Source organism: Cetorhinus maximus, chromosome 3 (assembly GCF_964194155.1).
Source record: "Cetorhinus maximus chromosome 3, sCetMax3.hap1.1, whole genome shotgun sequence".
NCBI lineage: Eukaryota > Metazoa > Chordata > Chondrichthyes > Lamniformes > Cetorhinidae > Cetorhinus > Cetorhinus maximus.
The window spans coordinates 25,215,244-25,243,106 of record NC_135881.1 but is presented as its reverse complement, the minus strand read 5'-3'; the positions used below and the strand labels follow the sequence as shown (position 1 = coordinate 25,243,106).

The 27,863-nt window shown below is 39.6% G+C and overlaps 1 protein-coding gene across 5 annotated transcripts in view; it reads right to left on the bottom strand.

Annotated features, from left to right (window-relative positions):
• Positions 1 to 7,245: 7,245 nt before the first annotated feature.
• The window catches only part of rbm33a (RNA binding motif protein 33a), a 195,552-nt gene continuing 174,934 nt past the window's right edge, over positions 7,246 to 27,863 (bottom strand). For 4 of the 5 annotated variants that reach the window (XM_078537080.1, XM_078537103.1, XM_078537083.1 and 1 more), the window contains 2 exons: positions 14,285 to 14,373; positions 7,246 to 8,054 (listed from right to left, as the gene is read on the bottom strand). In XM_078537080.1, the coding sequence (XP_078393206.1) occupies positions 8,003 to 8,054; positions 14,285 to 14,373 (141 nt within the window). In that variant the 3' untranslated portion in view covers positions 7,246 to 8,002. Of the gene's footprint in view, positions 8,055 to 14,284; positions 14,374 to 26,733; positions 27,129 to 27,863 lie in introns of those variants that run through there. The other variant, XM_078537087.1, reaches the window with a different exon arrangement.

Here is a 27,863-nt window from a genome sequence, read left to right as displayed (position 1 = left end):
AAGAGCATCTACTTAAACCTCAATTGTAAACTCAGGTTAGGAAGGATCAACTTCAGTGATAGATATAACTTTGAATACAACAACCCTTTTAAGTTAACCGTGCTCAGTTTTCACGTGTCGAATTGCTAAACTGATAATCGTTTCTACCACCGAAAACAGTGGGCAACTCAAGTGAAAGGCAATCCCTCTATATTCCTCCTGTGCGCTTAAACTGTAAGAAAAACAGCAAGTTAGTGACATTCATTACGAAAATCTCAACATATATTTGACAAGCTTGCATGGTTATGGGTCATCTCCTCCACGAACCACCTGTAACAAAATGTAGTTAGTAAATAGGTAAGCTTATCATAGATAACAAGGCATTACCAAATCCTGAACCACTCAATGGATTTTTGTCAACTACTGAAAACAGAAGAGTTACTTAGATGGTGCCCAAGTTCTTTAGCTATTTATTATTGATGCATGAAATTTTCAAGCAGCAAAGTTTAACAGCATCCGACAGACCAACTTTTACCAGACCAGCTTTTCTCAGCCGTTAAACAGGGAATAAGTAAAAGTGATGTCACCTGTGCCACATGCAGTTAGTTGTGAATCTGCCTTACTGTAGTGTAAAAAGTTACAGATCTCAAAAACAAATTTAAACACTGCTCAGTGTTACATTAGCAACTCTGAAACTCGCTCCCTAACAGCAATATAGAACCGAAGAGTTCAGCGTCAAATAAAAGCCTAAACTGCAAACCAGAAAATACACATACAACAAATACAGTTCTACTTGTGTGAAAAACAAGCATGAAAGCATTTTCTGGAATATATGCATACTTTATTGCAGCAATTGAAAATACTAAGCACACCATATTAGGAAGTACCAAATAGATTTCCATTGCAGTTAAGAAATAATAAAAAAAGTTAAAATATTCAATTCCCTGTGGATGAAACAACCAGTTAGCTCAGGCAAAATTTAACATCCAGACAAATAGAATCTGCTCAGAATACTGCATCTGTAAGGAGGAAAATCTGTTAGAAACTTCATCTCCAATGCCAGCTGACACTTCTGTTTCCTACAATAAAACACATTTGTGAATGACACTTAGCATTTAAAACATTGTAATACAATCCAATCACAGGCAGTATCTATTTCCCTGCTAACCCTCAGCCCAGGCTTGGAGAGAACACGCATGGGGAGATCTTATGGTTTAAGATGGCAGTTTTTGAGCTAGTAGCATTTCCCAAGATGCTCAGAAGGAAGGAACAAAGGGTGGATGAGGGGGAATGCCATAACGTATACAGCTGCTTTTAGCATCTCAAAGTTAATCTGTGAAACAGAAGTCACTGGGGAATACGGTTACCTTATACTGTTACTTTGTACAATGGCCGGGATTTTCCAGCCCCACCCATCGCTGGGATCTTCCAGGCCTGCCGAAAATCAATGGATTTTGGCTTGCCTGCCGCAATCCTACAGCGGGTCCCACCACGGGTGGGGCTGGAAAATCCCGGCCAATGAATTTCTAAATGATAAGGACAAATCTCTGCAATTACGCAACTTACTGAATTGGTTATATCACCAACTGTAACCATCTATATTAAAATATTGTCTATTGTCACAGAAAACCATCAACTAAGCCCACCAGCAGTGCTTTTTGTAACTACAAAGGAACTGGCAGTGTTATTTATTTTCTAACTATTCTGCCTAGCTATTAAAATGTGGTGATCTAAGGAATCAAATATTGATGTATGTAGAAAGGATGTAACTCTGTGTGCACAAAGTGGTAGACAAAAGATGTCTCAGATAAATATAATTTTTAACTTGCATTTTTCCTGTTTGGATAGTATCGAAAAAAAGATTTTTCACCAGAATAAATGCAGTTCACTGGAGAATGTCAGATAGCAAACGCATTCAGAAATATGCTACCATAATTACACCCATAACTGAAAACTAAAGATGGACTCAACGCACAACTTTAAAAAATAAATATAACTCTCCTGACATATTAGGAAAGGGATGTTCTTTTCAGCATTTCGCCACTGTAAGCTGAGTGTTTTTACACCGGAACACTGCAGCTTTAAGTGGTTACAATTTACACGTACTCTCAAGTTAACACAAAATCCTCTTATACTGAGGTTCAGGGCGTGGATGAAAATCCTGTTTACCTATGCAAAGCTACCCATAAATGGTCAAATACAACTGCTACTCAGCAGATGAAAATTTCAGCTTTGTAGGTTTAGAGACACAGAGGCTGTTCTTCGCAATGCATTTTTTTTTGTGTGGAAAGCCTGGGCCAAGAGATACAGGGACAAAACAGCGTAAAAGCTGATGTTACAACACAACTGATCCTTCCCAACTGTGTTCTATACAGAGCTCTGATAAAAGCTACACCAAGATTCAATGTGAATCAGTTTGTTCATAAACACTTGCAATATGATGGTCACAATTTCCAGTACCAACCTAGTCGGCAATTAAAAAGTAAGTCTTACACAAAATCCTTCAGATTCTTAAGATTTTAACCACATGGTACTACAGAAATGCTTAATATTTAATTACCCACTGGATATTATCTAATGAACCAGTAACCAGTTTAAAGTAAAAACAAAATGAAAAATATTTGCATACAGACTCATTAAGCTCTGTTGCTTAAAGTAAATGTAGTGCATATTTTTTCAAGTTTAGGGAAGGAACATACTTTTACATCTCATACTAATAAATAGCTCTGCAAAAAAGCAATTATTTTGAACTTGGGCTATTTAAAAATAAGAGGATAAAATGCTATGTTCTACTAATATAAAAACGCCAGTTTTAAACATTGGACAGAAAACAATAGAAAAAAAATAAAAGTGATACTAATGGCCGTGGGGAAAAACTGGTTATTTTGAAAGCACTGACATTATGTAAAAGAAGGGACGATGAACCCTACTAAAGTGTCTGACTTGTTGTATAATGTTAAACACAGTTTGAATACCAGAGCTGTATAACAGCTCAACAAACATCAAACCTTTGAGCGATGGATTGGTCAATTTCTGATCTCTCTACCTTTTATATAAATGTTAATAGAATTTCTATTCTACAAGTGTAGGAAATAACACAATATATAAATAAATCTGTAAAGTGAGTAAGTGAAGCCAAATTGAAAACAAATAAAGCAATGCCACATAAATAAAGCGAGACAAACTTGAACAATGCCACACTAAGGAACATCACAAGTGCAAAAGCGGCATCAGTAACACAATACTAAACTAGCAGGGAATCTAGTTCAGGTTTTAAAATATCACAAAACTGATTCTTAAAAATTCTAACTATTTGACAAGATATTCAAATCTAAACAATCTAATCAAAAGCCCAATACTCTCACCCTTGCTGACAGGCAAAGACATTACAGGGTATTAAACTAAAGGGGGGTACATGGCTACTCCTGTTCCCTCACACTTGTACATTTTAACTCTTCAATCAGGGCAATGCCAGTTTGCATTTCCACAAAAAAGGCAACATTATTCATATACAGTACTACAGGATTTTCATCTTATCTAAGAAGTCTAACTAGTTTATTTTCTACCCTTTCAAGTTTTGTGTAGCAGATTTGGAGTGGGGGAGGGGAAACATGACAATTACAGTACAAAGTTTAGTGAGAATCTTCTTCTAATAGTTGGTATTTTGACTAGTGCCTTTCAAGAACCCACTTAAGATTGCTCCAAAATTTCAACCAAATACGTCCAGTCATATTATCTATTAAACAGCAAATTGAATATGTTTTAAAATAAATAACGTAGGAATGAATAAATTTTCCTTTCACAGCTGTTAACCTGCAACTATTTATAATACTTCTTGGTATTAAATCAAAGAAAAAGTACAATTAAATGGGAACATGCTTTTTGAGGGGAGGGGTAGGGGAGCATTGGTAAGAGCTCTTATCACGTTTTCTACATACAGCATTTTAAAATTTCTCCGACTAACTTTTGCATAAAATGGGTGGTCCACAATGTGTCAAACATTTTAAGTGCAGTAGTAGCAAGCAGATGTTGGAGTGAAAATTGGCTGAGAGCATGTTTCATGAACCATCAAGTTATGAGTTCTCAAAACTAGCAGGAACTGTGGTCTACATTTTAAAATTGGCATCAGAACTCAGCTGACATAGTTTAGAATATGAAACCACGGTCCCCATCAGTAAAGAAACAGCATGACTCAATGTTTCCTAGAGCACATCATAAAAGCCAGTAGTTCTGTGGCATTAGTTTACCGCTTCAACGGTCATAAAATGTAGGTTATCCCTAGCACCTCAAGACAACCACTAATTTTAGAATACTGTATGTAGGAGACGTAAAACTGGGCAACTGAGTACATCACAAGTAGTCTCTCTACAAAGATGCATCCCTTTAAACTAGCAAGACGTGTTTCGGACTCATCATTGACAAATACAAAGTTATACTTTCTACAATGTGTAGGGCAACCAATTTGGAAGCTACATAATGCAACCAAAATGCCTAGAAACCTCCAGAAAATAAAGTTATCCAATTTAATTCAAATTGTTCTATATTATAACTCAACTTTAACATAGTCAAATTTGTGTTTAAACTACTGTGCACTCCACTGCTCACACAGGGACTTTACTGCATGAAGGATTCAAAAAAATTTGGCTCCACATACACACGGAGGAGTTTGCAAAGTATCACCCCTGAGTAAGAAGACCCATGTAAATAAACAGGAGAAAGTACATATGGAAGAACTGTGATCTTTATAAAAATGTATTAATACACAGGATGTCTTGTTTCAGGTCAATAGTCATTTCATCCAATAAACTTTGAAATAAAATACATGGAAAAAACAGTCAACTTCAGAAATTATTAGCTAATGCACAACGTCTAAAAAGTAGATGAACATCACAGATGATGACTTGAAAGCATTTTGCTCTACTTACATGCTGCCATACAAATGTTTCTTTTCATTTTAAGTGAAACCAACTAATGTGCAGTGAACAACTCTGATGATGGTTGCAGCACATCTTCCCCTATACACCTACAGTTTTACCACACTTATGTCCTTAATATGACATATTCTAACCCACCATCTATTCCCTCTGTCAACATGGCCATTGCCATTCATAAATGACTACTATTAAACTGGTAAACACTCCTTTCTCAAAAGACTTCAGCAATGCAAGTTGCTGCTTCAGTAATGCAAATAATATTTTATATATAATATATATATACATAATATATATATATATAATATATATAATATATACTAGCCATATATATATATATATATATATATTGTTGCTGGGAATATGCATGAGTCGTAACCCATTTGGTTTTCCAAATTGAAGATGTTAGAAATGTAAACATCAAAGGGAACCAAAATGTCTGACTCACGAATTTTATGCACACAGCATCACACAAACAAATAAATGAGAAAAAAAAATCAAGGCCAACAACCCTTAGCATTTGTAATACATTTCAATCCATCTATGTGATCATGATACAATTGAATTGTTCCTCATCCAGCAAGAACTGGCATAAACAGCTCCATTATGCCCAGTCAAGATTCTACTTCTTCAGTCTGTGGCGGGCCAGATAAAACTAAAATGAAAATCTGCATGATACTTTCAATCCTTGCGCCAACTCAGGATTCAGCATCTAATACAAAAAAGACAGCTTGCACTTAAGTTCAATTTATTCCTAGCTCTACAATCCCCACCTATTGCTGGAAATTTCCTACTGCTTACTCTTTGTTGTAGGTCTGCATTGTCAGTGATAATGTTCCAATGTTTAGTGTAAGAAACTGCATTTTACAACCACAAATCAACATTAACAGAATATGCAGTTAATGTACTATTTTATGAAAGCAAATTAAAAATCCTCAATGAGCTTCAACATCTGACAAATCTCCGAATGAATCTGAAACATTTTGCTCTCCTATAATAGTTGGGTAGTTTCATTAAGTGGGGTTGCACAGGGCAAACTCGCATTAAAATCTTAATAAACACCCATATATTTTTCCACCACATAGTAAGTCAGATATCGGAGCCCCTTTGACTAAAAAATCTGCCATGACAGTTTCTACAGCTGTACTTAAGTTAAATACTAATTTGAATGCTGACTAAGTCAAACAAAAGCTGACTTAATTGCACAATTTCCTTCTGCACAGGATGATTGAGATACAGGTGACACAACTAACCGAATACTGCAACTCAAACTATTAATTCTTAATCTTCTGAATAGGAAGAAAATTACTCCTCTTTGTACAAAGATATTTGATAAAATGTGTTCTGAAATACAGACTTGGAGGTGTCTATGCAGCACACACTTAAAAAAAACCTAAAACCAATCTCTCTTCTTCCCCGACAAGCCTCAACCAAAAAATGCCTTGAGAAACAACTGCATTTCTGAAGGTCTTTCAGTTTTCATTGTCATCAGCAAGAAGCAGAGGCCATCTGTTTTGGCAGTCTGGTGGTCGGATAATTCCACCAGCAGATCCAAGACGTGAAACTGAGCAAGTCAGGAGTCATCGCCCGTGGCAGTGAAACATTTGTTTTTTCAGATGGCTGGAATTCAGCAGATATGATGGTTTAAAAAAGATCACTAACCAGCATACAGGCGAAATGAAAACCTGATTCTGGGGTTTAATGTATGTCAACGTCTGTTGGAACTGAGCAGACCTTATAATGCTTTAATACGAAATGAAAGGTTTCGCATTAAGTAATAGATTACTACCACCACAGTAATGAATGCTCTATGGTACAACCGTGGACAAAATATTCAAAATACTGCAGAAAGTCTAGAACTAGTTCTTAGTTCACACACAATCTCATGGCCTATATTGTGGAGCAAACCAACTACAGTTTAACATGTAGTAAAGTAACAGGACTCTCATTCTGCTACTACTCTGGCAGTCCTCACATAATGTCTGTATTTGAATCTATCTTCAAACTGTAGCACTAAACTAGTTCTCACTGTTGTCTACCACTCACATAACATAAATAGCTGTTTTCCAGATAATCAGGTATTTTGGGTATTTAACACAAGGTTCAGCCTTCAAGATCATTTTGCCTAGAATAGGTTGAAAATCTTCACATTTTATCTTTTAAGTTAAATAATTTTTGATGTTTCATTGCTTGAACAATCAGAAGGGTTTGGAAAATGTTTTTGTAGTCTCTCATTTTTCATTTCAAGTCATTTTTCCTTCAAATGATGCCTTTCATTAAAACTAACAATGTGCATCTTACTGACAGAACAGACTGGTATTATTTTCAACTTTTTCTCAGTGATGCTTTTGCTAGAAAACAAAAATAAAATCCCAATCTACAACTAACAGGCACCCCCCCCACCCCCCCACCATCCAATACACTGCCTTTAAGTTTTTTTCCAGCATTATAAATCTTGTGGTTAAGCATCTTTCAAAAAGAGATTTAAAACAATGGGCTAATTTGCATTTGAAATTCAAAGTCATCAGCATGCATTTCTCAATGCAATTCTGAGTTCCTTTCAGCTAATTCTTACTTTAGAAGGGCAAAATGATGTACTATTTTGAAGCTCGCCATGCTATAGGTACAAAATAGTTTAAAAGGGGCCTATATTTAGCACCTAAATATAAACCTGCAAAGAAGGAAGTCTGCTGCAACCATTATCTAGTGTTATTCACCATTAAAGTCCGCTATTATGTTTGATAAGCAGCTGTCCTACTTCTACAGTGCCTACTTCAGTCACCGTTCACAGTTAAGTCATTCTTTTGTGGTATTTTGAATCCACAGAGGTGTTTTTGCCAAAGACTTTGTTCCATTTGGTGATAACAAACAATAAACATGTAGAAACAAGAGTACAAATAGTCTTCTTCAGTGGCATCACATCCTTCATCCCACACTGGACCTGGGCCAACTCCTTTGGTTTCACCAATTTAACGGCGTATGCACTGGCTAGAAATTGATCACCATATGATAGTTCTGCCATTTCATATCTTCATTTCACTTGATCTGAACTTCTGCACTAGAATGAAGCTTTGTTTTCAATCAATGAATAATCATTCATCCATGATCAGTGCCACATTGATATGAGACAGATCTATCATGTGCCTGCAAAATGTGCAAGAAAAAAGCAACGCAAAATAATCAAAAGGTTTCCAGGGTTAGAAAAATGCAAGTAAAATTAGTCTCAACAATCAACAAGTGTAAATACCACTCCTGATCATTTGGTATTATTTTTTAACATTATGGTTTGAGCATGAAATGACAGATAAAAGCCCAGGTATTTCCACATTATGGGGTTTAATGCCTTAGTTATGTTGTACCTTTAACATAGCAAAAGATTCCAAGCTGATTCACAAAGGGGTAGGTCAGACACTGAAGAATTGGGAAGTTCGAGGTGACAAACTTATCGTGAATGAGTAAGTTTCATGCTATCTTCCCCACCTTCAGAAATTACGTGGTGATATGAGGAGTTTGGGAGAAAATGTGCAGGGGAATGATAACTGATAGCTCTGCGGCTAATGATAGAACAGAGGCAGGAATTATACACAGTCGTACTAACTGAAAGAAAAGGAACAAATTTGTACTGATATAATCTCAGTGTACTGTAAAGGACTTTATTACCAAGTAAGTACCTTTGTGATGTAACGTAATGTTCATCAGGCTATAAGAAACAGGTGAAGTAGCTCATTCAGCCCTTCAATCCTGCTCCGCCGTTCAATAAGGTCCTGGTTGATCTGATTGTGGCCTTAAATCCATTTTCCTGACTGCCCCCATAACCCTCGACTCCCTTGTAGATCAGAAATCTGTCTAACTGAGCATTCAATATATTCAATGACCCAGCCACCACTGCTCTCTGGAGAAGAGAATTCCAAAGACTAATGCCCTCAGAAAAAATTCCTCCTCATTTCCATCTTAAATGGGAGACACCTTCTGTTAAAATTGTGCCTCATTGTTTTAGATTGGAAACATCCCCTCAGCACTTTTCCTGCAAAGCCCCCTCAGAATTTTATATGTTTCAATAAAATCACCTCTCATTCTTCTAAACTCCAATGAGTATATGCCCAAACTGCTCAACTGTTCCTCAGAAGACAACAGGAGAACTTTTTAGGTCAATATATAGAGGGTCCAACAAGGGACGGTGCATTGCTGGACCTAATTCTGGGGAATGAAGCCGGACAGGTGGCTGAGGTGGTGGCGGGCAAGCATTTTAGTGATAGCGACCACAACATGGTACAGTTTAAGTTTGTTATGGACAAAGAAATCGACAAGTTGCAAAAAAATGTTTTGGATTGGGGGAGAGTGGATTTTAGTAAAATAAGGCAGGATCTGGCCAAGGTGGACTGGGAACAGTTACTTATGGGGAAATTTACAGAGGAACAGTGGGGGGGGTGTTCAAAAAGGAAATTGGGAGGGTACAGGCTCAACATGTTCCCTCTAGGGTGATAGGAAGGTGTAACAGGCCCAGAGAACCATGGATGACCAGAGATATTCAGGTTACGATGAGAAGGAAAAGAGGGGCTTTTAGCAGGCACAAGGGAAGCAAATCAGCAGAGGCATTAGTAGAGTACAAACAGTGCAGGGTGGAGCTTAAGAAAGCAATTAGGAGAGCAAAGAGGGGATATGAGAAAGCTCTGGCTGGTAAAAGTAGGGAAAATCACAAGGTATTCTATAAGTATATCAATGGGAAGAGGATAACCAGGGAAAGAGTAGGGCCCATAAGTGACCAAGGGGGCAATCTATGGGTGGAGCCAGAGGACATCGCTAGAGTGTTGAATGAATACTTCACGTCCATCTTCACCCAAGAGAATGAGGATGAAGGTATCGAACTCGGGGAGAGAAACTGCGAGGTTCATAATCAATTTGATATAAGGAGTGACAAGGTATTGGAGGTGTTGGCAGGCTTAAAAGTGAACAAATCTCCAGGTCCGGATGATTTGTGTCCCAAACTGCTGAGGGAGGCAAGGGAGGAGATCGCAGGGGCTCTGACCCAAATTTTTAATTCCTCTCTGGCCACAGGGGAGGTGCCAGAGGACTGGAGAACAGCCTATAAAAATAAATAGGTTCCGCTATTTAAGAAGGGTTGTAGAGACAAGCCAGGGAACTACAGGCCAGTGAGTCTCACGTCAGTGGTAGGGAAACTATTGGAGAAATTTCTGAAGGAGTATCTATCTCCACTTGGAGAGGCAAGGTTTGATCAGGGATAGTCAGCATGGCTTTGTCAGAGGGAGGTCATGGCTAACAAATTTGATTGAAGTTTTTGAGGAGGTGACCAGGTGTGTAGATGAGGGTAGTGCAGTTGATGTAGTTTATATGGATTTCAGCAAAGCCTTTGACAAGGTCCCACATGGGAGACTTATAAAGAAGGCAAAGGCTCATGGGATACAGGGTAATTTGATAAGGTGGATTCAAAATTGGCTTAGTTGTAAGAGGCAGAGGGTAATGACAGAAGGATGCTTTAGTGACTGGAAGCCAGTGTCCAGTGGCGTACCACAGGGATCTGTGCTCGGTCCCCTATTATTTGTCATTTATATAAACGACATAGATGACTATGTAGGGGGTAGGATTAGTAAGTTTGTGGACGACACAAAGATTGGCCGGGTGGTTAACAGTGAGGTTAAGTGTCTTGGGCTACAGGAAGATATAGACGGGATGGTCAAATGGGCAGATGGAATTTAGCCCTGAAAAGTGTGAGGTGATACATTTTGGAAGGAGTAATTTGACAAGCAAGTATTCAATGAACTGCATGGCACCAGGAAGTTCTGAGGAACAAAGGGACCTTGGCGTGTGTGTCCATAGATCTCTGAAGGCAGGGTAGCATGTTAGTGGGGTGGTGAAAAAGGCATATGGGACACTTGCCTTTATCAATTGAGGCATAGATTACAAAAGTAGGGAGGTCATGTTGGAGTTGTATAGAACCTTGGTGAGGCCACAGCTGGAATACTGTGTGCAGTTCTGGTCGTCACATTATAGGAAGGATGTGATTGCACTGGAGGGGGTGCAGAGGAGATTCACCAGGATGTTGCCTGGGATGAAACGTTTAAGTTATGAAGAGAGGTTGGATAGACTTGGGTTGTTTTCATTGGAGCAGAGAAAACTGAGGGGCGATGTGATTGATGTGTACAAGATTATGAGGGGCGTGGACTGGGTGGATAGGTAGCAGCTGTTCCCCTTAGTTGAAGGGTCAGTCACGAGGGGGCATAAGTTCAAGGTGGGGGGCAGGAGGTTTAGGGGGGATGTGAGGAAAAACTTTTTTACCCAGAGGGTGGTGACGGTCTGGAATGCACTGCCTGGGAGGGTGGTGGAGGTGGGTAACCTCACATCCTTTAAAAAGTACCTGGATGAGCACTTGGCACGTCATAACATTCAAGGCTATGGGCCAAGTGCTGGTAAATGGGATTAGGTAGGTAGGTCAGGCGTTTCTCACGTGTCGGTGCAGACTCGATGGGCCGAAGGGCCTCTTCTGCACCGTGATTCTGTGAACCCCTTCATCCCAGGTATCACTCTGATTAACTTTCTCTGAACTGCTTCCAATGCAAGTATATCCATCCTTAAGTAAGGAGACCAAAATGTACATAGTGCTCTAGATGCAGTCTCACCATTGCCAAATACTGTTGTTGCAAGACTTCCTGCCTTTATAGTACATCCCTCTTGCAATAAAAGGCAACATTCCATTTATCTTCCTAATTACTTGCTATCCTGCATGCATACAAGGACATTCGGATCCCTCTGTATTGCAGCATGCTGCGGTCCCTCTCCATTTAAATAATATTCTGCTTTTCTAACCCTCCAGCTGAAGTGCACCACCTCACGTTTTCCAATATGATACTCCTTCGGCCAAATGTTTGCAGACAGACCTAAGGTGTTCTGTCTGTCCACAAGCATGACCCAGACCTTCCTGTCGCTTGCCATTTCAACACACCATCCTGCTCTCATGCCCACATGTCCATCCTTGGTCTGCTGCAATGTTCCAGTGAAGCCCAACACAAACTGGAGGAACAGCACCTCATCTTCCGATTAGACACTTTACAGCCTTCCAGACTTAACATTGAGTTCAACAACATCAGACCATGAACTCTCTCCTCCATCCTCACCCCTTTTTATCCCTTTTTTCAAATTAATTTTTGTTTTTAAACTATGTTTTATTCACTTTTTTTTCATTTTTATTCATTGTTTTATCCCCACTTTTTATCCTATTTTCGATCTTTTTTCCCACCACCGTCCCCTGCCCCCACCCCACCCCCACTAGGGCCATCTGTCACTTGTTCAAGTTGTTCTTTCCAGAGTGCTTACCCTTGTCCTGCTATTACCACATTCTGCTTTCTGACCTTAATGCCACCATCAGCACCTCCTTTAGCTAGTATCACTACCATTAACACCCCTTCATCCTTTTCTTCATGACATCTTTGCCAATCTCTCCTTTGCCTCCATCTATTGCTGGCCTTCTATCCAGCTTCACCTGCTCCACCCCCCTTAAAAGTATAAATTCCATCACATTTCACTTCTCTTTAGCTCTGAAGAAGTCATATGGACTCAAAACGTTAACTCTGTCTTTCTCTCCACAGATGCTTTTAGACCTGCTGAGTTTTTCCAGCATTTTCTGTTTTTGATTCTGTTTCCTATATGTTAGCCAATCCTCTATTCATGCTAATATATCACCCCCAACATAAGCTCTTACCTTGTGCAGCAACCTTTTATGTACCATCTTACCAAAAGCCTTTTGGAAACCCCTGTTTGTTACAGCCTCAAAGATCTCTAACAAATTTCTCTAACACTATTGCCCTTTCACATGAGGACTAGAATATAAAAGCAGGGATGTGCTGCTGAGGCTTTATAAGGCTCTGGTCAGACCACATTTAGAATATTGAGAGCAATTTTGGGCCCCGTATCTCAGGAAGGAGGGTCCAGAGGAGGTTCACGAGAATGATCCCAGGAATGAAAGGCTTAACATATGAGGAACGTTTGAGGACTCTGGGTCTATACTCGATGGAGTTTAGAAGGATGAGGGGGGATCTGATTGAAACTTACAGAATACTGAAAGGCCTGGATAGAGTGGACGAGGGGAAGATGTTTCCATTAGTAGGAGAGACTAGGACCCGAGGGCACAGCCTCAGAGTAAAGGGAAGACCTTTTAGAAGAGAGATGAGGAGAAACTTCTTTAGCCAGAGAGTGGTGAATCTATGGAATTCATTGCCACAGAAGGCTGTGGAGGCCAGGTCATTGAGTGTATTTAAGACCGAGATAGATAGGTTCTTGATTGGTAAGGGGATCAAAGGTTACGGGGAGAAGGCGGGCGAATGGGTTTGAGAAACTTATCAGCCATGATTGAATGGTGGAGCAGACTCGATGGGCCGAATGGCCTAATTTCTGCTCCTATGTCTTATGGTCATTATAAGGCGGTGTAAGTGGGGAAAGTATCATGATGTGATGAAGCAAAGTTATGAAAAGATTTTCGAATGAATATGAGGAGCAATGAAGTTTCAGTAAGAAGTGAGGGAATGAGTGACTGTAGCGGTGTACGGGATGGATGATGGCAGCAGAAGTCTAGTCGAATTCGAGTTTGTGATGTCAGCTATGAGCATTTTAGAGAAGTCAAGTCTAGAAATAATAAAAGTTTCAAACAAGTGCTGTTTTTAACTCATGCAAAAAGCTGGTTGGAAAAATTGACAAGTTTCTTGCCCAGTGCTCTCGAGGGGCCTGGAGAATACTTAACAACTCAATGGCTAGCTAGGGTAGATGCAAAGTGGCTACTTGGCAGGCCAGGGCAGTGTCAAGTTGTGAAGGTGGGCATGGAGGTATGTTCAACAGAGTCCCACAGGCTTGAGGCAAGACAGAATATCCCTATACCTAGAGCCTTTGGGGTCTCCATTTGTTCTTCTGCAGGTTTTATATGTCAGAGCAACCACAGTGGTAGTGCTAGATAGTAGGTAATTAAAATTGGCTCTGAGATAGGACCTGATTACCATTTATTAATGAAGTGCCCATACAATTTAGGCTGAAGCTACAGCATTAAAGGGTGGTATTGAATTGACTTCCTGTTGAAAGGAGTTGAAATCTCAACTCCAGTGTTTATTTTAATGTCAGGCACAAAAAAGCTTTAGTGCTCATCATTATCTTGTGCATAGCTTACAAAATAATATCCAAAGAATATTACTTTCCAATAACAGAATAAAAGAATCGAAAAATAAGTTGTCAGGCAAATTAAATTAAAACCTACATTTTATACAAACAGAAATTGGCTTACATGTTTTATTGCTAAACTTGACTGCATTTTACTATGTGCATTTTCTGAAATTTTCACTTACCAATAAGTTAAAAAAGCAGTGATGGATATTTACCTGTGGAATTTCTGCTGAAATGCTGAGGCATGTGCAGGTTCCTTGAATTTTGCAATGGCCTTTCGTTGCTCTCGCATCATCTTGAAGTCCTGCAATAACATTTTAAAAAGGCTTAAGGAAGGTGTTTTGTAGTGTGATTTTGGAAAAAAGGTGGTGGAAGCAGATTCAACAGTAACTTTTAAAAGGAAATTGGTTAAATGCTTGCAGAATTATTTTGTTTTAAAGAGAGCTAAAAGGAAGAGAGCAAGGCAGTGGGACTAATTGCACAGCTGTACCAAAGAGCACAGGCACGATGTGTGCTATATCAGTATGCAATTCCATAATATGGCAGTTCATATTTACTCACTTCTCAGCAAAATGACAGCAGCACAAATCCCATATAACTTAAATAAATAAAGCTGTGGTAATTACAATTTGGTATTAGCTGTTAACAGTAGTCAAGTCAAATTACTAGCATCCAAAATAAAGTTCATCTCATTCAGTTCATTTGCTCTTAAAAAAACATTTTACTCATTCATCGAGCTCTCATTATTAATTTGTTTTGTTTCATTTGTTGCTCTTCAACTTTTCAGTTTTTATGTTATTTTCCTTATTCATCTTGTATGCCTCACTTTTTTAACCATCGATTGTTTGAATACCTGATATTATGTTTTGGATGAGTCAGAAATTTTTCTAGCTCAATTCAAAGATCAAAGCCATCCTGTTCAACTCCTATCAGAAATTCAGCCTCTAAGTTTCCCTCCCCATCTTCAAATTCCACCCCCTTCACAGATGCTCACTCAGGTTGAGCCTTATCATGCACAATTTCAGTGTCCTGTCTGACACAAAACAGCTTCAAACTTCACACCTGATTCATCATTAAGATCCACTTCTAACATAACATCAATCGTATCCACCCTTATTTTCTCCACACCTTGCATCACCCCACATTCACAACATTTCCTCTAGCCAGACATCCAGTGTACACTACTGTTCTTCTGATTTTGGTCAGGGTACCATCACAGTACATCTTGACCTCATCCTCAGTTGATGGCTGAAAAAGAAATCCAGTCGGTTTCGAATACTGATACTCAAAGGCTAATGATGATACCTCAATTTCTGCCTTAGTTGAAATGATTGGCAGACTAGAGTTTAATGCTCAATATTGGTGGTCCAAATGGCTAAGTGTCATGTGATACATTTAGCTTCAACGCCATCAGTAGAATTGTGTATATCCTGAAAGTATTCTTTAAATCTAAAGAAATCTGCTAATCAACAACTTCAGAAAAAAAGTTCTCAGTCCTAATTCCCAGGAAGTCCTCAATTTTCCAATATAAGTTTAGATCAATTGCCATCCATTGCTGACTTGGTTGCTAGTCAGAAGTATGTAAGCTCTGGAAACTTCAGTTCCAAACAAACATACAACTTAGAAAATAAATGCAGATCAGTGCAAGTTAAACAGTTAACATTTACTCAATTCCCATGTTCACAGCTATTTCCTCTAATAAAATTAGATGGTGTGCAACCAGGTCTGTAGGAAGCAGAGAGAACTGAACAAGATGATTGATGGCAGAACCAGTGTCAGAATGCAATGTTTGTTATTACTAAGCATTATATGAATTGGAGCACCCAATCTAGTACACCTTCAAATCAATGTTGTTATCTTCATCCAAAGCTACTGGAATAATAAATGTAAACAGAACAGCACAGTATGACAACCAAAGCAACATCTTAAGGACAAGACAAAGCCCGCTTGATTGGCACCCTGTCCACTACTGGTGCACAGTGGCAATAGTACCATATACAAGATGAACTGCAACAACTCGCCAAGACTCCTTTAACAGCACCTTCCTAACCCACGACCACCATCATCTAGAAGAACAAGGGCAGCAGGCTCATGGGAATACCACCACCTACAAGCTCCCCCCCCACCCAAGTCGAACACGTTGTGAATACAATCCATTACTTATAAACCACTGAGAGGTTAAAAGTACTAAACAATACCGTGAAAGATATCTATAATCACCTTGTGAAGGGCTGAGTAAACTGTAAAGTGTGCGGAATTCATCCTCAGAGAGAGAGAGAGATTGGGACGTAAATACTGATGTGCTCATTTATATATAATTGGAGTTTATTACATTTAGCTGTTCAATATCAGGGTTCATTTAAAGTTTTTTCGTCTCCTGTGAGCTTGTTTGAGGAACTAATAGGTAATTAATTGGTTACGAAAAATGTAATTAGGTGGACTTTGGCATTAGATTGGCCAGGATTATCCTCAGTTGAAGTTTGTAGTTAAGGTGCTTGGGATAAATGATGCACTTTTCTATATTTAACTCTTGTGTGAAATAAGTGAACTTTGGTGCTTGTGGGAGAAACCGTGTTACACTTTTTAAAGTTAAGCATAAAGACAGTCTAGAAAACCTTTATGTGATGTGTGATATGTCAGGCATCATGGATTTAATGTTTCCAGGGCTTGTTCGTTTGCACACAGCGATAGAAAATTGGGTTTACGAAGCAAAATCTCTGCCTGAGTAGCAACTGGCCACACTCCACAGCAGAGAGAATAAGGAACTTGAAGATCGGACTCCGCAGAATGTGACAACCTAAAAGGCAGAGCTATACATTTCAAGACACAGAGACAGTGTAGAAAGAGAGAAGGAGATGCCCATCTGCAAGGGCAGCAGAAGAAGATGGGACCCACAGGTTCAGGGAACATCTGAGTTCCAATGCCAAATGGATAATTAGCAACAAGAATCAGGGTAAAAACTCTCCACTGGTTGGAGTCAAACATAGCACAAAGGAAGATGGTTGTGCTTGAGATCTATCATCTCAGTTCCAGGACATCAATTCAGGAGTTCCTCAGGGTAGTGTCCTAGGCCCAACCATCTTCAACTGCTTCATCAATGACCTTCCATCCATCATAAGGTTAGAAGTGGGGATGTTCACTGATGATTGCACAATTTGCAGCACCATTCGTGCCTCCTCAGATACTGAAACAGTCATGTCCAAATGCAGCAAGACCTGGACAATATCCAGGCTTGGGCTGAAAAGTGGCAAGTAACATTTGTGCATGCAAGTGCCAGGCAATGACCATTTCCAACAAGAGAGAATCTAACGATCAACCTATGACCTGAAACCCCCACTACCAATATCCTGGAGGGTACCATTGGCCAAAAACTGAATTAGACAAGCCATATAAATACTGTGCCCACAAGAGCAGGACAGAGGTTAGGAATCCTGCAGCGAGTAACTCACCTCCTGACTCCCCAAAGCCTGTCCACCATCTACAAGGCACAAGTCAGAAGTGTGATGGAATACTCTCTGCTTGCCTAGATGAGTGCAGCTCCAACAACAAGCAGCTTCACACCATCCAGGACAAAGCAGCCCCCGTTTGATTGGCACCCCACAAACAATTCATTCCCTCCACCACAGACAAACAATGGCAACAGTCTACAAGTGCATCTACAAGATGTACTGCAGGAACTCACCAAGACTCTTTAGGAAGCACCTTCCAAACCCACGTCCACTACCATCTAGAAGGACAAGGGCAGCAAATACATGGGAACACCACCACTTGGAAGTTCCCCTCCAACCCACTCACCATCCTGACTTTGGAAATATATTGCTGTTCTTTCACTGTCGCTGGGTCAAAATCCTGGAACTCCCTCACTAACAGCACTGTGGGTGTACCTACACCACAGGGACTGCAGCGGTTCGAGGCGGCAGCTCACCACTACCTTCCCAAGGGCAATTAGGGATGGGCAATAAATGCTGGCCTAGCCAGCGATGCCCACATCCTGTAATTTAAAAAGACTCAATAGAGGGGAATCCTGAGCCACATCATAGCACAATGGAGCAAGGAAGGATCCAAAGCAATCAGCGACTGGTAAGCTACAATAATAGGAGAGTGGTACTAGTTGGGGATTTTTAAGAGTCAGAGACATAGATAGCTCTTTTGCAGTCATGGCTAGGAATTACAAATGGCATTTTTCCTCCATGATGCCAGAGTTAAGGAATGGAGCTGGTGTAAAAACTTCTAGAAAGGGGGAGTTAACAGTGCTAAGTCATGATCCACATTGGTACATTTCCAGTTCTGAAGAGAAGTTAAGCAGCACTAGATTGATGAACAAGGTCTAAAAGGTGTAATTGTGTCCAGGTCGTTTCCTGTGCCATATGCTAGACACGTGAAGGGGAAGAGTTGCTGAAAAGTCAATGAAATTAATGCAAGGCTGCAAGACTGACCGCAGAAATGAATTCACATTTCTGGAAAAAGGGAAGGCTATTCCAAAGGGATAGCTTTCACTTAATTCAAAGCTACACCTTGAACATACTGTAAACAGAGCAGTGGCAAAGGATTTAAACCAATACACTAGGGAGGTGGGGAAAGAGTAGTGGGTAGTTTTGACAAAGGAAAGCATTGCCTGATAACACTTGACGTAGCCCAGCCATATTTTGTTTGTTAACTAAACAAGTATGGTTCCAGTGGCACCAGTCTTTTAACCAGTGTCATACAGAAACAGCCAGTTGTCATGGGTAGTCTTCGAAAATAACTGCAGATGAGGTATTCAGCCAGACAGAAGAGGCAACTTCCTCTTCCTTGTCTTACATACTAAGGATGATTTTGGGGCTTGTGAAAAGCTGGTTTGATCTTCCTGGTCCATGTAGCTCAGCGACTCACTGGATAAACTCACTAAGCCACCAGGGGAGCTCGTTATACGGACTTTCACCAAAAGCGAGTTTGCATTACTCACTCAGGGCTACCAATCCTCAGTCATTTTCTTATTCAATTGCCTTATTTGCATATTTTATTCCGTTTTATGAACTAGAGGTACTTTACTGCAGTATATGAGTTCCTAACTACCCATTCAGTCTTTCATTTAGTGCTGGGTAATTAGTAGAGGCATTAGGCCTGACACTCAGTGCTCATTAAATTACCAAAGTGGGAACAGAATATCGACAGCTTTCTTCTGCTGCCATTAGCATTTTAGAATTTTTTTTCAATTGAATGCAACTACTTTTGAGTTAGTTAGTAGAGTGACCTGGAGACCTTTCTGTGAAAGACATTTTGACAGTAAACCTAAAGGCATATCAGGGAACACCTCCTTTCAGGTTATACCAAATGAGCGTTATGCTGTCTGTGAGACAAGGAAAGTAACTCATAGGTTATATGTGATAGCTTTGGCTGACAGATGAACTTAAAAGTTCCATTAAAAAAAACTGCACAAGCAACATATAATTCCCCCAAACGCTTTTTTATATTACAGCAACAAATCTGCTTAAAGATGTTCTGTGACTGCTATTTTTTCTCTCCTCTTAAAATAATCCAAATCTTTTTTCAACATGAAGCCATACATCAAAGAATAAGTGATTCGTAATCGTATGTAATAAGGAATTCAGTGGTTAAATCAACAGAACCACTGCTTTTAACAAATGTGTACCATTTGTCCCCAAAATACCAAAGTTATGTTGTTGTGACAAAGTCTCAGAAATTAATTTATCTAAAGTGGCTTCATTTTCAGGAAGGGATATCTTTGCAGTCCAAAGGATATTTAATACCTTATATTTTGGACTCAACAGGTTACACTTAAGATAGCATGACTCAAAGGCAGAATGTATCAGAGCATTCCACAATGAGGAGGAAAAGAATATGGTGAGCATAGGAAAAGGCAAAAAACAAACTGGAAGCTGGTTGCAAGTCTTTGAGAGGTCGTCTGTTAACAGAGCAACATGGAGGTAACAGAGAGTGCCACCAGGACATAAATTGTGTCCGAATAAGCCAGTTGTTAAAGTTGTTAATGGTGGAGAAGTAGGAGTAAGGGGTGAGAAATTCAGGGTTAAAGGAGTGGAGTATAAGTTCATAGATGCAAGACAGGAGGTGATCACATAAATAGGGCAAGTAAAGCATGGAAACATTTGGAATCAAGGGTAAAAACTGCAAATCTACATGTTGGAGCATGGGAAGGTGGTGGAGCTTGGACATGGGTACTGGAAGTGTGAGAGGCTTAATGTAGGTTGCGGCTTTCTGGAGTTTTGTAGAATTAACACTTGGCACAGAGCTGCTGACCAGAGTCAGACAGAACACGCTTAATTTTGCATATATTCAGTAGAAGGAAGTTTTTCTTCTTTCAGGTCTTGAAACTGAACAGACAATTTTATTTCCAGCGAAGACTCTCATTTCCACCCTAGCATCATCACCTCCAAAGTCCCTCAAGGATCTATGCTGGCCACCTCCTCTTCTACATGTTACCCATCAAGTGTTATCATTTACAAACACAACATCAATTTCCATATATACATAGCTGTACCATCTCTTTGGTGTCAGCCTGCCTGTTCAACATCATGCTGAACATTGGGAAAGCCAAAACCAGTTTAATTTCAGCTCTCTAAACTTTGCTCCCGAACCCCATCAATTCCACTGCCTTCCCTGAAAACTATGCCAGGCTCAGACAGTTGCAAAGCCTTGGCATTCTATTCAATGCAGAACTGAGCTTCACTGTTACTCCAGCACATTCATTGCTGAACTCTCGGCCTCCACCAGTAATAGACTCCAACCTATACAAAACTCTGCTGTCCAAATCCTGTCCCACACTAATTCCCACTTGTCCACTGCCTTGTCTCATTGACTCCCTGTCCGCTAACTTAAATTTTAAATCTTCAAATCCTACTGGATTTGCTTCACCTCATCTCAGCAAACTCCTTCAGGCTCACATCTCCTCCAAGTCTTCTGACTAGCTTTTAATGTAACCCCCACTCCCATCTCCATTGCTTAAACATTGCTAGCAGAGCTACCTCAGCTCTATTCCCTGGAACACTCTCAACTAATGTGGGAAGATAAAAGTGAGAATGGTTGCTATGAAACAGAATTAATAACTTCGGCGCACAGTAGAGTAACAGTATAAAGCCACACTAAGGAGAGAGAAAACATGCAAGAAATACATTAAGATTACTGCTCCCGTACAGTAATGAGCACATTGCTCTCATGGACTGCAGTGAGGAGGTGCTCTGAAAATTGAACATATTAAATAGATTCTCCAACTTTTTCCTTTAATCAATATCAAAAATGATGCTCATCTACTTTTGGAAGAAACAACGCCAAAAGACTTGGTTAAAATGTGATATATTACTTGAAATTATGCTATGGCAAAGTAAGCCGCCACTGACAGATCTGTTTCCTTTCATTAGTCAAGCAGGATAATTAAGAATGAGCTGGACTTCTTAAGGAAGCAGTTGAAGGCCATACAAAAAGGTACATTATGTAAAAGGCATTTCATACAGTGTGTGTTAATGAGGGAGCCATGCACAACTGTTGATACAAAATCTGCAGGTTATTGAAGAGTTTAGTAATACAATACTATTTGATAGAATTTACTAAATGTTGGCTTTATGACAAAAGCTTCCCCTTCAAGTTTGTGCAATTAAAAAACATAATTGATCATTCTGTATGTGTGTAGCAAGGGGAATCTTTTTTTGAAGAAGTAACTGGAGACATAAACCTAGAAGCATTCTCAGTTACAAAAACAAATTATTAAAGGTAAATTATTCACTCTAAGATTCAGCAATCAGCTTCCTGTGAAGTTACACACAGTACGTCCTACCTAACTGGAAAGATTGGTGTTATCCGTCCCTTGAACAAATCCTGGCAGAAACCCAATGCTGTTCCTGCACATATTAACACCTAATTAGGGTCACATTGAAAACAGAAGAGGGATGGAGAATGAAAAAAGAAAGAAAAGGGAGAGGGAATGAAGTAAAAATGAAGTGTTCTTTTTACAAGACATTAACTAAATACAATTTATTCTTATTAATGCAATGCCCTTTTTGTGCATTAAAAATTTGATTTATCCAGTAATTCAAATTAAACAGAAGAACGAATAATTTAATGCTTAAAAATTCAAATCACTGGGTAATTTTGAAACAAAGAACTTCAAATTATGAATAGAACACACAGGGAGAATATCACAGAACCACAGCCATGTATCATGATCTGCTACAAATATCTATCAAATTTTCCCCGGTCTCTCTTTCAACTGCACCCTATGGCAAAGCATTCTATGTTCCAAAAATCCTCTAAAGAAATCTCTACTCATTGTGACAATTTTTAAATTGATGACGCCTCATCACTAATGCTCCAGAGGAAACAGTTCTTCCCAATTTACCCCATCAAAACGTTTCATATTTTCAAAGACATCTATTAAATTGCCTTGGCCTTCTCTGCCCCATTGGAAATAGTCCCAGAATCACATCTCTCCCCATTACTCTGATTTCCCAGCCAAAACACCATCCTGGGTGAATCTATGGACTGTGGACTTTTCATTCTTTGCATCAGTGTTGTTCAATACTTCAGGCACTAGTTATAGGTGCCACAGATTTCAGATATGGCAAAATGCATTTGTAAATAAAAATGCATAACAGAGAGCATCATTGGTCATGTCATTTCAATACTCACCGTACAGCATAACCATGTGTATTTCAGTCTTTTTGTTCATAAAATAAAAAGCAGAGCGCAAGTGTTTTTTATCATTATTACTTCATTGATTAGTTCTTATTAGTTACCAGCTAAAATTGTGTCACACGGGTGAAAACGTAAACTTCAGCACCATGGAAACATTCAAATGGAAGGGGGAGCTGGCACTGTGGTCAGCTTGACCAATCTGACCTGTCAGCATAAGAAAGCCAGCCAAGCAATAACAAGCAACTCTAACAGGTCATGTCATGGCAGAAGGGCAAGCGGCACCCAACCATCCACTGGATGTAGGGGGTGGGTCTGGCAAGTCTCGTACAGCGAATCAACATCCTCAGCCATATCCCCAAGGGTATGTTATTCAGGGAGCTAGCTCGTGCCAAGCAACCAGCAGGGCACCCAAAGCTCTGATTCAAGGATGCTGTCAGTAGAGGCATGAAAGCCCTCAACATCAATCATGACAACTGGGAAACTCTAGCTGATGATCGATGCCAATGGGGTTACCAGCTGTGGGCAGGAATTCGCCACCACAACGACATGTGGATTCAGAAACTCCAAAGCAGATGTTAGTCCTGCAAACAAGGTGTCAGCACAGGTCATCCTGCACCACTGGACAAGGGACAACTTCATGTGTGACACTTGTGGCAGACACTGTCTTTCCAGAATTGGCTTGTTCAGCCATCAAAAGTGCAGACGATCTCATCTGAACTTAGGATGCCAATCACAACTGCTGACTGAAGTACCAGAAGTTGCACTAACATGAACTGTGTTTGGTAAATTCCTGGCAGAATTCCAAACTTTGGTGAGACAGAAAGGCTATAAAGTTTCACAGTGAATGGTGGCAGGTGTTAAGCAGATTTACATGTAAATGTACTTTACATGTCTGTTGTGTAGAGTGTTTTCCCTAAAAGTTGCACATGAATCCCCCACTATCAACATCCTAGGGGGTTACCATTGACCAGAAACTATACTAGACTAGCCATATAAATACTGTGGCTACAAGAGCAGGTCAGGGGCTCAGAATCCTGCAGCAAGTAACCCAACTCCTGACTCCCCAAAGCCTGTCTACCATCTACAAGGCACAAGTCAGGACTGTGATAGAATAGAATCACAGAATTTTAACAGTACGGAAAGAGGCCATTCTGCCCACCGTGTGCGCACCAGCTCTCCAAATGAGCATTGTGGCCTTGTGCCATTGCCCTGCCTTCTCTCCATACCCCTGCACATTGTTTCTATTCAAATAATCATCTTATGCCTTCTTAAATGCCTCGATTGAATCTGCCTCTGCCACACTTCCAGGCAGTGCATTCCAGACCCGAACCACTCGTGTGGAAAAGTTCTCTCTCACGTCGCATTTGCTTCTTTTGCAAATCACTCATTCTTGACCCTTTTACAAGCGGGAACAGCTTCTCCCTATCTACTCTGTTCAGCCCCCTCATGAGTTTGAACATCTCTATCAAACCTCCTCTTAGCCTTCTTCTCTCCAAGATAACAGTCCCAACTTCTCCAATCTATCTTCGTAACTGAAGTTTCTCATCCCTGGAACCATTCTTGGAAACCTCTTCTGCACTCTCTCCAATGTGTTCACATCCTTCCTATGATATGGTGCCCAGAACTGTACACAATATTCCAGCTGAGGTCTAACAAATGTCTTATATAAATTCAGCATAACTTCCTTGCTCTTGTACTCTATGCCCCTATTAATAAAGTCTAGGATACTATATGTTTTATTAACTGCTCTCTCCACCTGTCCTGCCACCTTCAATGATCTATGCACATATACACTCAGGTCTTTCTGCTCCTCACTTGCCTGGATGAGTGCAGCTCCCACGACATTCAAGAAGCTCAACACCATCCAGGACAAAGTAGCCCACTTGATTGGCACCACATCCACATTAATTTCCTTCATCACCGACGTACAGCGGCAGCAGTGTGTACAATCTACAAGATGCACTGCAGGACTTCACCAAGGCTCCTTCGACAGCACCTTCCAAACCCACGACCACTACCATCTAGAAGGACAAGGGCTGCAGATAGATGGAAACATCACCACCTGGAAGTTCCCCTCCAAGTCACTCACCATCCTGACTTGGAAATATATCGCCGTTCTTTCACTGTCACTGGGTCAAAATCCTGAACTGAAAGTCTGATGATGACCACAAAACCATTGCCGACTGTCATAAAAATCCATCTGGTTCACTAATGTCCCTTAGGGAAGGAAATCTGCTGTCCTTACCTGGTATGGCCTACATGTGACTCCAGACCCACAGCAATGTGGTTGGCTCTTAAATGCTCTCTGAACAAGGGCAATTAGGGATGAGCAATAAATGCTGGCCTAGCCAGCAATGCCCACATCCCATGAACGAATAAAAAAAAGCATCAGGTGGTCGAACTGTACAACTTGCATATTTGAGGACTGAAAACGATGATTAGAGCTTCTACTATCTCATATCTGACTTTTATCAACAACTTAAGAACAGGGGGAGTTTAGAAGGCTGAGTATGAAAAATGACTGACGGAATACAGGGGACAGATAAATAGGGAGCATAGTTAAGGAAGTTTCAGGAAGACAGATTACTAGGTTGACTGGATATATGAAATTAATTTTTGACTGAAAAATGCAAAGTGATTAATTTTAAAAACACCATAAGTCATGTGGATTCTTGCTTTTATAAGCAGGTGTATAAAGTACAAAAATATAATTGGTTTGGCTACTGTTAGAATATAGTGTCTTATTTTGGCTGTCTTGTTTTAAGGCCAAGGGTGATGCATCAAACATTTACAGAGATGATATCAAAAATGAATGTCTTCAGTTATTAGAGATTAGAGAAACTGAGACTCTTTTCATTAGAGGAAGGGCAGCTATGTAGAGATAAAAGTTCACAATTGAAGGATTTTGATGAAGAAACATGGGAGCAACTATATTAACTGGAGAGTGAGTGGATAATTAGCAGGCATAAGTTTGCTTGTAAGTGGACGTAAAACATCCCACAGCACTATTTGAAGAGGAGCTGATTTCTTGGCTGACCTCAACCAACACTACCAGAACTGACAAACTGGTTATTTAGCATGTTGTTGTTTGTTGGGAATGGCTGTACATAAAATACTATTCAATTTGCCTACACAATAGTCGCTACACTTCAAAGACACTGGCTGTGAAGCAACTTGAGATGTCTACAGAAATGCATTTTTATTAATTTTTGTTTCTTCATTAGGACATTGAAACAAAGAATGCTGGGAGATACAATAAAGGATTAAAAATTATGAAAGATTTTGATCGGATGAACAGAGAAGAAACTATTCTTCTTGTCGAGGAATCCATCATGAGATGTCAAACATTTAAAATAGTCACTAAGAGAGTGAGGTGAGGAATAAGGAAAAATGCCCTTCTGGAAAAACTTGGCTGAAAATGGAATGTCTTGTCAGAGTGTAGTTGAGGCATTACACCTTTAATGGGAAAAGTAGACAAACATTTAAAGACACTGGGTCATGGGGAGTGCGCACAGCAGCGGAATCAGTTTTGGACTTTTCTAACCAAGGGCCAGTGCAGGCAGGATAGACTGAATGGTCACATTGTAATCTAAGTAGTTAGGTCATTTTAAGAGGACCTGAACAATGAGAACATAGTGGGAATATGGTGTCCCAAATGATAATCGCAACAAACTGTCAATGTATTTATAAAGAACAGTTTCAAGAAGTGCACGCAGGCGCATTTACATACAACCCATCGTGGCATGTCAAATAATCAAACAATCAAACTGCAGCAAATGCCTAACACGTACACACACCCCAAACACAATAATTTTGATTTTGCAAGCAATTTTCATATGTTAATATTTATTAGTTGCAGCCTCACTGGAAAAAAAATACTCTCAATAATTAACATTTTGACTCTGGTTAATGCAGATATTTCAATAAGCAGTTTAAATGCAAATACCAAATTTATTTGTTAAACTGTATTTACTGTTTAATTCATGGGCAGATCAACCAATAACCAACAATAATGAATGGGTTTGAAGGATTTATTTCATAATTAATAGATTAACCAGATGATGGAGACGGCAACAAAAAATTGCTGTGTAGTGCTCAGACAAGAAAGCAGGAATCAAAACAGATCCCTATAAACACTGGGAGAAAATGTGTCCAGCAGAAATTACCAGTGGCCTTCACAAATTCAGAACTAATGCTGCACAGATGTGCTCAGATTTCACCGAAGTATAAATTCCTCAGTGCTGATCATATCAGCTCCCATGGTTACATGACATGCAGAACAGAATTCAAATTTCTAAACTTTCTCAATACAAGTATCAGGTGCTTAAATTTGTGGCTTAATAATGTCCACTTGGTCTGAAGAACACTGAAAAAGGCAGGTCACATGAAACAGTCAGTGAAAAGTCTTGGGGCCTGAAAACAAAAATATTCAAACCAGATTTAATAAAGAAAAAGGTACTTCTGTTCATGCAAAATATTTTGTTCAGTCAAATATTTTAACTGAGTTTTTAAACTGTGGAGAAATCCACTTCACAGGTGTCTCTTTCATCAACAATTGGAGTCATTTTGCAAATTAGCCACGACTGATGTAAGCCATAAAACTTATGTTGGTGTCTAAATTTTTATCAACAATAACTGATTATTTTAATATTTTAAATTTTAGAATTAACAGGTTAATCATTTAAATCTAATGATATTAGATTTTGCATGCAATGCAGGCTGACAAGTTTTACTGTAAATAAATATTAGTAATATGAACCAAATGCTGTTTAAAAAGGGCTAATAAATATATATCATTTGAATTGACCGCCTTTCTCAGGTGTGGATGGAGTGGCTGAAAGGCAATAACAGTTGATTTCTGTAAGCCTGGTTCAGGTAAATTTCGGGGTTACTTTTGGCCAACTATTTCTAGTCTGCAAGAGGGAATAATTAAAAATCAAGTTGCAAACAGGGAAAAATACTGATTGGAGCAGCTAATATATTTAATACATTCGATCAGGTCAACCTATGCTACAATGTCTTGTAATAAATTCACGCCTCTACAGTTCGAACATCTTCCTGTTTATGTTGCAAACTGAGATGTTGATTGGATGCCGTCATAAAAAAATGAATTTTAAAAAGCAGGCAAGTACTAAAATGCACAAAATA